Source organism: Hibiscus syriacus, unplaced genomic scaffold, assembly GCF_006381635.1.
Source record: "Hibiscus syriacus cultivar Baekdansim isolate YM2019G1 unplaced genomic scaffold, ASM638163v2 tig00019627_pilon, whole genome shotgun sequence".
NCBI lineage: Eukaryota > Viridiplantae > Streptophyta > Magnoliopsida > Malvales > Malvaceae > Hibiscus > Hibiscus syriacus.
This window is the reverse complement of record NW_024062473.1, coordinates 36,761-49,384: the sequence shown is the minus strand read 5'-3', so window position 1 is coordinate 49,384 and position 12,624 is coordinate 36,761. Positions and strand designations below refer to the sequence as shown.

At 35.7% G+C, this 12,624-nt stretch overlaps 2 protein-coding genes and 1 pseudogene across 2 annotated transcripts; 1 reads left to right on the top strand and 2 right to left on the bottom strand.

The window, feature by feature from the left end:
- The first annotated feature begins 364 nt into the window (after nt 1-364).
- Nucleotides 365-4,964, top strand: LOC120209681. Its single transcript, XM_039208618.1, has 6 exons — nt 365-559; nt 1,506-1,722; nt 2,249-2,376; nt 2,456-2,541; nt 3,436-3,527; nt 4,723-4,964. Exons 1-6 carry the CDS (start codon nt 365-367, stop codon nt 4,962-4,964), a joined length of 960 nt encoding a protein of 319 aa, XP_039064549.1.
- A 1,805-nt stretch (nt 4,965-6,769) lies between these two features.
- On the bottom strand, nt 6,770-8,901 carry LOC120209677 (3-isopropylmalate dehydratase small subunit 1-like). Its single transcript, XM_039208615.1, has 3 exons — nt 8,829-8,901; nt 7,157-8,050; nt 6,770-7,065 (listed from the first exon to the last, which is right to left on the bottom strand). The coding sequence occupies exon 2, from the start codon at nt 7,941-7,943 to the stop codon at nt 7,164-7,166; it is 780 nt and encodes a 259-aa protein (XP_039064546.1). The 5' UTR covers nt 7,944-8,050; nt 8,829-8,901; the 3' UTR covers nt 6,770-7,065; nt 7,157-7,163.
- Nucleotides 8,902-10,688: 1,787 nt separating this feature from the next.
- LOC120209680 lies at nt 10,689-12,229 on the bottom strand (annotated as a pseudogene).
- Between the last annotated feature and the right edge of the window lie 395 nt (nt 12,230-12,624).

Below are 12,624 nucleotides of genomic sequence, written 5' to 3'. Positions count from 1 at the left end.
TCGATTGACAACGAACACGATGGTGGTTTCGGCTCGTCGTTTGGAGGTCGGACGGCGAGTAGATCGGAGTTGGAAGTTGGGTTGTTGGAGAAGGAAAATCTGGAAAATATGAAACGTGCGCACAGGGAGGAGCTTATAATTCATCATATATAAGAAATGGTTAAATCATGGGTTTAGCCACTGAATTTCCTGCACTTTATAAAATGGTCTGGAAACTTTAAAACTTTACAATTTAATCCCCAATATTTCTTTCAAAATATCAATTAAATCCGCCACTTTATAATTTCTTAATTTTAGCCCCTAAATTGGGTGTTACACTTCTAGTCTAAGACCACACGGTTTGATAGATTAGATTTCCAGTCCCATGATCCAAGATTGTTCGAACCATCTAACTGCAACTTCAATTGAGATGCAGGTGAAATCGGTTAAGATCAAGGCCGGGAAGCATACACATAACAGTTGTGGCATCGACGGCGAGCTTTTCCCCCTCAAGGGACAAGTAGTATCATCTCTGCTTCCAGAACAGTGCACACTAATCGGTCGCATCCCAGACCGTCATGTATAAACGGAAAAGTAGTAATGGTGAAGTATACATTAGTTATTAAATTATATTCAAATAATTATTTTATTCATTAATTTTTTATCAGTATCATTCTATTTTGATCTTTTTATTAATGTGTCGTTAACTTTATTATTAGTTTTTAAAATGTCACGAGAATTGAATATGTGACCAGCTAAAAAAATATTTTTGAAGGTCCTTAGAATTGAACACGTGTGATATTCTAAAAAAATTAATTTGTTTTTGAAGACCATATTCTAAATGGAATGCTACTAATAGTTTGATGATTAATATAGAAAGTTTTGAAGTTTAGAGATCATATTAGAATACGGGTCATAATTTAGGAGTGAATATAGAATATCTTAAAATTTAAAAACCAATTTAAAATGGAGATCATAGTTTGAGGACATCTTGTATAATTATCTCTAATTTCGAATTCTGACATCATAATCTATATTTTCCGATTCCAATTATTATTTTTTAGGGTGAATTATTGAATTTCGTATTTAGTATCTAAACTATAATTTTGTCCGTTTTAGGACCTAAATTTTTAATTTTTTAAAATCATACCTAACGTTTAGTTTTTTGTTTTATTTAGTACCTAAAGTATTAATTTTAGCCCGTTTTAGTACCTAAACTTTTAATTTTTTCAGAATTTAACGTTAAATTTTAAACACGAAAACTAAAATGAAATAAAAACTAAACGTCATGTATAGTTTTGTAAAAACTGAAAGTTTAAGTATTAAAACAGACCAAAACCAATTTAGGTACTAAACTCGTAATTTACCCTAGTTATTAATTCAACAAAGATACAAAAAAGCATGGGCGAGGATATTGATCCAAAACAGGCAGGGTTTTGGTTCATGTTCAATTAGGGTTTTTATCAGTATTGTTCTCTTTGAGAATCTGAATTATTATTATTTAATGAATATATTTAATTTTGCAGAATCGTATCAAGAGTGAAACAACTGAAGGGTTCGAACTGAGTGAGCTCTGGCAGTGTTTCACTGAGTGGAGCGCGTATGGCGCTGCTGTTCCGATTCAACTCAACAATGGCGACCGAGTCGTTCAGTACTACTGGCCTTCTCTATCCGCGTTGCAATTGTATACTACCAAAACCGTTTCTTCCTCCACCGGCTCCGACCACCAAATCGGCGATAATTGTAGGTATTTTTCTTCTCTCTTTCTCAATTCGGTAATTCTAGGGTTAGGGTTAGTATTAATTGATCTGAATCGATTTGACCGTTAAATCGGTCGAATTTAATATGATCTGAATTTAATTCTAGGGTTAGGGTTTGTATTGTAGATACTGGAAGGGGATATGCCCTAAATTTTTTAATAAAAAATGATATTTTAGTTCTTTTTTAGTTTAAATACTACTTAAATAAGGTCTCTATCTCTCTCAATTTTTTAATTTAAGTACCTAATAGATCCTTATTCTTTTGATGTAAAGCAATTCGACCCCTCCTATTATTTAATCCTAGTCATTTTGCTGCTTATGGCTGAATTCGATTTGATCGATTTTTTTAGAATCGAATGGATCGAGTTCTCACCTTTACTTAGCTCCCAAGTTACTTAAAAACTTTTGAGATTCGAAACCTAAAACCCTAATCATGTTATAACATTTGATGCCAAGGGGGAGAGACAAAACTAAGAAGACGCCAAGCAAACATAAGAGCTGAGATTCAGGTTCCGATCCAACGACGGATGATGATGATTCACGTGATATTCAAATGACAATGGATCGATGTGGCTACTTGTACTACCAATACAACGAGACGACGAGTCCGTACAATCGAGTTCCATTCAAAGAAAAGGTAATCAAATTAAACCGTATAAATATTTTCATTCGAATCGAGTCGAGCCCGACATATATGTGATTTTACTTTTGAACAGATCAGTAAGTTGAGCAAAGAGTACTTGGGCTTAGTTGATCTCCACAGCAAGGATCTTTCACCATATAGTTGGATGGCAATAGCTTGGTATCTTCTTTTTCTCTCTCTCTAATCTTTGATTGAGTTTGCATGCTTTAGGGCCTAATTATGAAGTGCTCCCATCTACTTTACGAAAACCGAAATTTAGTCCATTCATTTTAATTGTTAGAATATGAAAAGTGAGAAATTAGTCCACTTGTTCGTAAATTCGTTAGAGTTCCGTTCTCGTGCCTTAGAAATATCGAGAAATTAGTCCGGTCATTGGTAAATTTATCACGATTTGATCCTCTTACCTTACGAAAATTGAGAAATTGATTCTTCTGTTGTTAAACACATAAAATATTGATTATTGTTAATTTGGTGTATATATAAATTGTTGTTGTTGTTTTGTTAGATCATTTCATATATTGGACTATCTTCTCAGTTTTTATAAAATCAGACTAGGGATGGGCTTGGGTCAGATTTTTGGTCCACCCGACCCGACCCGAGAACAATGACTCCTCCACCCGAGATCCGACCCAACCCACATGAAACAAGATTTCACCCGACCCGAACCCGACCCAAAATAATAAAAAATATTATTATTATTCAATAAAAATAGTGACTTAATTGAAAATAATAATATATAGGTGTATTATTATAATTATTCCTAAATATATAAGGTAAAATTATATTTTTTTGGGTCGGGTCGGGTTAGGTATTTTTCACCCTAAACCCGACCTGACCCGGCCTGAACCCGATTTTTTTTTTAAATCCCGACCCGATCTGGTCGGGTCGGAATCCGTCGGGTTCGGGTCCCATGCCCATCCCTATATCGGACTACAAAATCAGAAGTTCTTAATTTTTGTAAAGTAAGAGGTGAATTTCATAATTTGACCAGAGTTGTATTTCTTTTGGCAGTGGTAAAATGGTAATTGTAAGTAAACGTTTGATTATTTGTAGGTATCCAGTGTATCAAGTTCCAGGGGCAACGAATGTGAGAGAACTGTCTGCTTGTTTCCTTACTTATCATCCACTGTCTTCCCTATCTCTAGGTATTTCCTCTCTCTCGAAACTATCGTAAATATTGAGATTCGAATTTAATAATACTAAAATAATAGGATTTTATTCGATTTTATAATATTATTTCTTTTTTTGTTACGATTTTCAATCAGTTTATATATATTTAAAAAAAATAATTATATGAATCAATCTCTGTTTTGAAAACCGGACCGGACCGGCCGGTTTAACCGGGAACCGTTGCCTAGTCCGGTTCAATTTAAACCGGTTGAACCGTTACTAGTGAACCGACCAGAACCGCTGAACCGTTCGAACCGGACCGGCTAAAAACCGGAAAAAATCGGAAATTTTGTTTTTAAAAAAAAAATTAAACCAAACGTCGTTTGTTAAACGAGCCAAGTCGAACTCGAGTATTGCTGAGCTCGACTCGAACTTGAAAACTTTAAAAGTAAGCTCAACTCCACTCAAACTCACAAGTTAAAAATTATTAAGTTCAACTCGAACTCGAAATATAATATTGAAACTTGAACTCAAAAAAGGCTTGAACTAAAAAAAAAATTAGAAGCTCAATTGAAGCCTAAAATTCGAGCTTGATTGAAGTGAAAGAATAGTTCACTCAATGCTCACCAAAAGGCTCCATGATTTTGAATGTCAAATTACTTCTATTATTTATAGAAGTTAGTTGTAATACTCTTTTATGTTTCTTAGCAATGTGAGATTGTTTTGTTCTCATATTTTTACTCTTTAGACTTTCGGGATGCTCTTCTATGTTTCTTAGTCATGTGGGATTGTTTTTAAAAAAATTAAACAAAACAATATCATTTTGTTATGATTTTTTTAGCCCCAAATTTATTTTTTAATTATAGTTATATGATTATATTTATTATTTAATATGTTTTACCTTAAATATTATGTTGTAGTTAATTTGAATCATTTTGTTTCACTTGATTTTATGGTTTTTAATTTATATATGTTATTACTTACTTTGAATATGACTTGTGATATAAAAAAAATATTTTTTATTAAATATTTTTGGTATTTTTATTTAATTTTTTAAATAATTATGACGTCGTCCGGTTCTTTTGACCGGTAGGATCGGTTCGACCGGTTAAACCAGTAAACCGGTAGCATGACCGGTTCGCTAACCGGTCCGGTTCTGAAAGCCATGGAATCAATTGAATTAAACTCCGAGCTCACGAGTACGGGTTTTTCGGGTTGATGTTATTTCAGGTTCCGGAAATATAAAGTTAGGGCCGGAGAAAGTCGAGGGCAAAAGATCGTCGAGGGTGGAAGAAATTCGTCTCCCTCCCTTTGCAATGGTCACTTACAAGATGTTCGGAACACTCTGGACGAGCCCCGGGACATCGGATTCCGACACCGTTCTCTGTCGACGGAACGCGGCGAGTTACTGGCTGGAACAACTTCAGTTCCACCACCATGACTTCAACTTCTTCATGTCTCGTTGGTTCTAAAAACTACTAATTTTAACCTCCATGACTTCAACTTCTTTGGTTTTATTTTCGATATTGGTGTCTAACACCAAATATAAGTATATTCCTTCAAATGTATGAAAAAAATTAAAAAAAAAAGAAGTTTATGTGATACTTATTGATATCGAATGTTTGGGTTCATGTTCAAGTTCGAGTAATACGTAAACAATTATGTGTTGTAACTTATATATACAAACTTTTTTTTTTTCTTTTTCAATCGTCTAGATTTAAATCTTATTACATGTGAATATGTTAATCTATATTTTAGTTATTCGAATGTAAATAGATTACATTTTTGGGAAAGAAAAAAGGTTGAACCCTAATTCCATGACCATTGCAGCTGCTGTTCCATGTGAGAACGTAGAACTTGCATGCATGGGATTCGAAAGAGCATTAACCTAATATGATCCGACCTAAAAATTTCAAAAACTGAATCCAGTCGATCCATATTGATTAGTTCGATTAATTCGATTTGATTCTGACAACACCTAATCAAATACTACTTAGTTTTCACATGTCTGGAGAATTAGTTCTTCGTTAAGCTTTGCTAGGGAAATGATTATAATTATTCGTTCCTCCTAACAAAAAATCTTACGTTTATCAACTTGTAATCCCGACGTGGCTATCGGCATTCGTATCCGACCCATTTTTTAATATGGGCACGAAATTATAAATATGTTCATATTTGACACTTACACCTAAATCCGAATAACATAGTTAGAGTGAGAAGAGATGCTCATGTGAAGTTAAAGACCCAAAATATGAATGCAAATGGTGTAATTATAGATATCAAGATCAATTAATAATGTCAACTAATAAGAACGTGACATATATATATAAAAGCAAACATGCACGTGATATGTCTCCTCAAAGAATTGTGCAGCAGACGGGGGCGGATTCCGATCTGCCGGCCGTCCAAGAAAGCAACTCGATGTCGAACTGAAGAGTCGCATCGGGAGGAATACTCGGAGAGAACCCCGACTCACCGTATGCCAACTCGGGAGGTATGGTGAAAAGGGCATTTTCACCTTTCTTCATCGTTTCGACCCCATCGTCCCACCCTTGGATCACTAGTCCCCGCCCGAGCTTGAACTTGAACGGAGTGCCGGTGTCGCGGCTCGAATCGAACTTGGTTCCGTCGAGCAAAGTTCCGGTGTAGTGCACTTCGACTTCGTCGCCGTCTTTAGGCGTCTCCGAGCCTTCACCTTCCTTGATCAGCTTCTTCTTCAACCCTTTGTCGCCTATCTCTTCTTCTTGGTGTTCCGTTTTGCTGGCTGTTGGTAACCCGTCTTCTTCTTCTTCTTCGTCCATGGAGCTTTCTCGAGATTAGCAGACGAGAAAACACACACAAAAAAGAAAAGAAAAAGAAAATCTTGGGAAATGGTACTGTAGTAAATTCCTGTGAATTCAGCTGAAATGGTGTTTGTTGGTGAATAAGGAGAAAGAATACTGGGAAATGAATACGCCGGAGAAGAAGAAGAAAGGAGAAGGGAATACATTATTCCAACAGGTGACGTGAAACCGGAGTAGCGGATCATAGAGGAGAAAGTCAAGAGGGACGCTTGATTTTACGGCAACTTATTCGGGAATATGAACGAGTTCAGCAAATCCATGGCCATTCCATCTTTTGACGTTGAAACATCAGGTAATAGGGAGTTGGGCTTAGTTAATTCTCAAGCCCATGCTGGGGGAGTTGGGCTTAGCTATCTACCGATCTCTTTTCGCTTGTACCGTCACCATCTCGTGTAATTTCAAGGTAATATCTATTTCAAGACTTTTAAAGTATTTCCTACAGCAGTATGTTGTTGTATCATTCAAGCTCAACCATTAAATTATTTCCTACATGTCTTCCAACACACTGATAAAAACTAGGGGTAATCCTCAAAAAGGGAAATCATCCATGGTGAAAGACTGCTAGATGTTCAGCTTAGAACAGATACAAATATAACCTTTAAACGTTTTTCAAAACAAGTCGAAACGAGAAAAATGGTTGAGGATCGATCCATAGTGCCGAAACGATTAGGAGCTACAAATTTGACGCAAGTCCATGAAACGATAATAGGGTGCTCCTCTGATAGAAACCCTACAAATCAAGAGTAAGCAGCTTAATACGACTGCAGAATGCAACTCGACAATGATATACACGAACTACTTGCTTGAGATCAAAGATGTACCGGCATTTTACTTTGACTGAGATGGAATCATCCCTGTTTTCCTTGCATATGCAAAGATCCCTCCAGCCTCGATGACAGGCCCGGCATCTCCAATAGGCTTCAATTTATACTCCTTTCCGGTCGTATGATTGATCAAACGACTCTCTCCCAACTCAATAGTCACCACATCCCCAGTCCTACACTCTTCGCATATTCTCACTTCCGATTCTAGCGGATAAACTTCCCCAGTTGCCACGGAGTTCCTGAAAAATATTCTAGCATAAGATTCAGCCACAACTGCTTTTGCCCCTGCAGCCCCAAGTGCAACAGGTGCATGCTCACGCGAGGACCCACAACCAAAGTTAGCACCACCTATCACAATGGAGTATTTTGTTTTGGTCTCATTTGGTTCAATGAAACGGGTGGCATATGACGAAGGGAGACCAATAAGAGCATATGAGCCCAATTTCTCATACTCGGCTGGGTTTGAGGGAACCAACGTGAGGTATTCTGCAGGAATTATTTGGTCTGTGTCGATATTATCCCCAACCACATAACAAAGGCCATGGAAGGTTTTAGTTGAGGTGTCAGAAGGAATAGAGGAGGGTGTGGAGGTGGCATGCGTTATAGTGGTGATCGCACGTTGTGCATGTGGGGTGAAAGTAGAATTCAGGGGTTTGACAGTCCAACGCAGGAAGGTGTAGACTTTGAAGGAGGGAGAGAAACGAGAAGGTCGGGAGACGGTGGTTTTTGATAGTGAGGATGCGAAGTTGGCAGAGTAAGAAGCATGAGACAAAGTGGCAGCCATTATTAGAGTAAAATGTCCAATACAAATGCAATGAAATGCTGGGTTTTTTGCTGAGCGGTTATGCTTGACGACGCCTCAACTTTCAGCAGGTAACATAAAGCAATGTTCTGTGAAGTAGATACTTCAATTAGGCAACAACTTTAAGGAAGGAACTAAAAGCGTAAAAACATAAACGAACATAAAATTCTCACATAAGAACATAAACCAATAAAATCCTCTGCTGATTATAAACCGTGAGTAGCATCTATTTTCTGTTCTTGCTAAAAGAAAACCTAGATAAACCATTCATAAACAAACACTAATATGACGATAAATCAGTGTGGTTTTTTCCGAACCCTCGACATGCCGAGAAGACGAGTAAAGAAATTTCTACCCTATACTTCAGTTCAATAATTCAGTGTCAAATCCATATTTGTAATCTCAGTTCGATGACATGGAGATAGTGTTAAGGCGCCTTCTCCTCAAAGATGAATACTGCACAAACATAGTTAAATTCCCTACCAATTTCATGGAACTTCAAACATATTTCGAAAATCCACTCACCATGTGATTCCCAATATCGTCATTTAGTCCATATCTTAAACCTATCGAGACCCCATTTATGAAATAATTCAACTTGAAGCAGGAAATTTGATTACTTCCCAACAACAAAAATCGCAGCCAGTTCAAATTTCATCAGATACACAAAGATTCCCCGTCAAAAAAGGAAACGGAAGAAAAATGTTGAATCGGGAATTAGGGAAATTGTGTTTAAAATCCAAAACTCAATCAATTCTACACTGTTCGAAACCGTAAATCCTTTGCTATATCCCTCAATCCCCACACGAAAAAAGGAATCTATGGAGACAGAAAAGAGACGGGAAAAAGAAGAGGAAAAGGAAATACCTTTAATTAGGGCGGAAATGGAATTCAGCAGTTTGAGTCTGTGAATGGCGGCTCTGAAATGTATGATTTTTGGCTCATCTAATGAAGGGGCCTTGTTTGTTGTGGACACAATGCGGTAATACAAGACTGGGTTAACTCACGATTTGACCCTTGAACTCTACTCATTTCTACACTTTGATACCTAATATATTTTTGGATAAAGTCACATATAGTACCTAAACTATCAATTTTAGTCTGTTTTAGTACCTAAACTTTTATTTTTTCAAAACTATACCTAATATTTAGTTTTTGTTGCATTTTAGTACCCACTATTAACAACCGTAATGCGTTTAGTACCTAAATTATCAATTTCGCTACATTTTAGTACCTAAATTTAATGTTAAATTTTGAACAAATTCTAAAATGAAACAAAAACTAAACTTAAGTATGTTTTGAAAAAAAGTTTAGGTACTAAAACAAACTAAAAATAATAGTTTAGATACTATACGTAATTTATCCTTTTAATATTACTTTGAATTAATTTTTTATTACAAATTTTCTTTTTTCCAATTTAATCCTTTAATTTTATATGTTTTTCTTATTTCTTCAATTATTCTTTTCTTAAGTTAATTTTTAATTAATTTTAAATAACATACTCATCTACCACTGCAAAATATCTATATTGAGTCCCTAAAATTTACATTTTATATTTTAGTTCTTCGATTGCAACTCTTTGTAAATTCTTTCTCACTAATTCCTTGACTACTTTATATTCTTATCAATATTTTATCTTCAAATTTACTTCTTTAAAAACAACATTATAAATATATTATATAATTTTATATGATATTTAATTTATTAAATAATGATACCAGTTTTGTTTACCATGCAAAAAAGAACATGAATATATATATATGATGAGAGATAATAGTTGAAATTAAAATCTATTAATATCATGATATTATAACTAGACTATCATTTTTTGTTCTGTTTTAGTACTTAAACTTTTAATTTTTTTCAAAATTATATCTAACGTTTGATTTTTGTTTCATTTTAGTACCGTCATTAACTTTTTATTTCATTTTAGTACATTGCTGTTAACTTTTTGTTTCATTTTAGTACCTAAAATTTTAATGATGGGGTACTAAAATGAAACAAAAAGTAAACGTTAGATATGATTTGAAAAAATTAAAATTTTTTCTTTCATTTGAGTACATTGTTGTTAACTTTTTGTTTCCTTTTTTCAGAGGATTGAATTTGTGATTTCTCCTTTTCTTTCTTCTACCACCCAAAACTATGTAGTTTTGGAACCAAATATGTATCACCATCTTAGGGTCCGTTTGGTTCACTAAAAATATTTTTCAAAAAATGAAATCTGGAAAATGTTTTACAGAAATGTAAATCATTTTCCAGAAAATATTTTCCAGTGTTTGGATGGTACATTGTAAAATGTTTTACTTTGTTTGGGTAAATTTCCTGAAAACTATTTTCAGAATATGTTTTTAATAAAAAAAAACTGTACATATTGAATATGTTTTATTATTTATTATTTTTTAAAGTTTTATTATTTATTATTTTTAAAGGTTCATTTTTTATATATAATTATATTTTGTAAAACGGTTACCGATTGATCCAGAGATCGGAACACAAGTACATTTTGAAAATCTCGAACTACATCTTTAGACATGCATGATTATAGAACCTATTAGTTAATTAAACTGAAACAAAACAATATTTGAGTTTTCTTGCTGCATGTGTATTCCATTACAACATCTCAGAAAACATAAGCAATCATTTGTTTCAAGCAAAACAATATGTATCCAAAATTAGGCAAAAAATCAACGCCAACAACAAAAGGCAAGTACAAAAAACTGAGTTTTATCAGAAAACATACAAAACACCACGTCGGTAGAACACCAGATTTGCTGAAGTGATAACCGACCAGGCGAATACAATCCACCAAGCCATGAACACAACCACTTCTTTAACAAAAGCAGAGCAAGGCAGTAAACCACAAACGAGGTTGTATCTATCAAATGAATCAATGTCAATTTGAGATAAGCCAAGGAAGAGAAATACCAACAGTGATGGTGCAAAGAATTGCAGAACTGCAAGGCATAGGTAGTGATTGTGCATGAAAACCTTGGGTCGGCTGAAATCCAAATCTGGAACCTTGCTAGCATGCAATCTTTGATACCAAGTCAAAACTGCTTCGTTCAAAAACATCTACAGGTTCGAACATACTGCAATGATTTGTGCAATTCCGGAGAGCAATAAGCAGAGAAGCCTAAACCTGGTGAATTCTGAATTCGAAAACCCCACATTTCTAACAAGTTCCTCCGCAGCTGATCCACCATGGAAACTATTCTTGTTAACAAGGATTTCAGCAAATGGATTGATCCAAAGTAAAGCAGTGAAAACTGTTAACATGTAATTGGTTTATAGAATCATTCTAGCAAACCATTCACAAGAAATTATGGACAAATTACATCTAATCTAATCAGTCCCAAGCCAAAAGAACCTTGCATTTTTTCCAACAGGCATATACAGAAACCCAACAATCAGTCCCATGAAGATGGCAATAAGAATCCTCCAAGACCCTTCGATCGAATTGAAATGGAAATCGAAAACCGAGAGTCCTATTCCAGAACAAATCATAATCCCTATAACAAACCCTAAAACACCAAAAATCACACTAAATTACTTCTCCGACCTCTTAGAAGCAGATTTCTCAAACGATATCTTCGCAAGAGCTAAAAATGATTTGGTTAAACTAATGAATGCCAGAATAACCGGAATCAAATTCCCATTCCAGAACCCTCAGAGCTACCTAAATACTTGTAAAGCAACAAACAGGAAATACCCACAAAGGAGAAAAGAAAGGAATTGTGGTAACCATCGAGTCCGGGACCAGAATCCGAGCCAGAAGGTCTACTAATGGCAGCTCTAACGCCGAAGACGAAAAGAGGTCAAGCAAGATAAAAAGGGAGAAGATGAAAAGAGAGATACCTGAGAAGACGACCGTCCGCCTCGCCGGACAAAGATTCCAAACAGTCGATCGATTTTCCAGTGTGAGCAAGGGACGGGAGTACAAAGTTGTTTTCTGCGTGGAGAAGGGACGAGAGAAAAAATGGAAAACGACTTACATTGACCGTGTTTTCCAAATGGTAAGTCGAAATACCGTGTTTTCCTCTCACTTTTCCATTGACCGTAAAACCAAATACATTGACCTGACTGTTTTCTAGGAACCAAACACAGGAAAACGGAGAAAACATTTTCCGTTCCAAACATACCTATTTATTTATTTTTCACTTAATTCCTTTCCCCTTCCACCCGTGCACTTCACTCTCAGGCATGGTTGCTCCATTGGTTTCCAGGTAATTCACCAATCGATTATCGGTGACCACCGCATCGACCGCCATTGTCGGTGGCCCGTCAAGATCAAACTTCACCAGTTAGCTCGCTTCGACTTCCTGATCATGGATCTGAAGTCCATTTTCCCCAAATCGTTGTCGTTTGTTGTAGATCTTGGAAAAAACTTCTCGGCTCATTCGAAGTAAAACAACTCCATTCGCCGCCGCTGACCGTCTTATGGTTTCGACGTCGGAAAGAAGGAACCCACGGTATCTTTTTCTTATATCTCATTTATACTTGCTTGTTTCGTTGATAGATGGGAGATTGTAGCACAATTGACGGTATATTCCATGGTAGAAGATTACACTAATTGCTGGATTCACAGATTCCTGCGCGGCAAATGGGGGTATGAAAAAATTCACACGATAGACAAAACCCGTTTTGAAATAGCAGAGCGATTCAA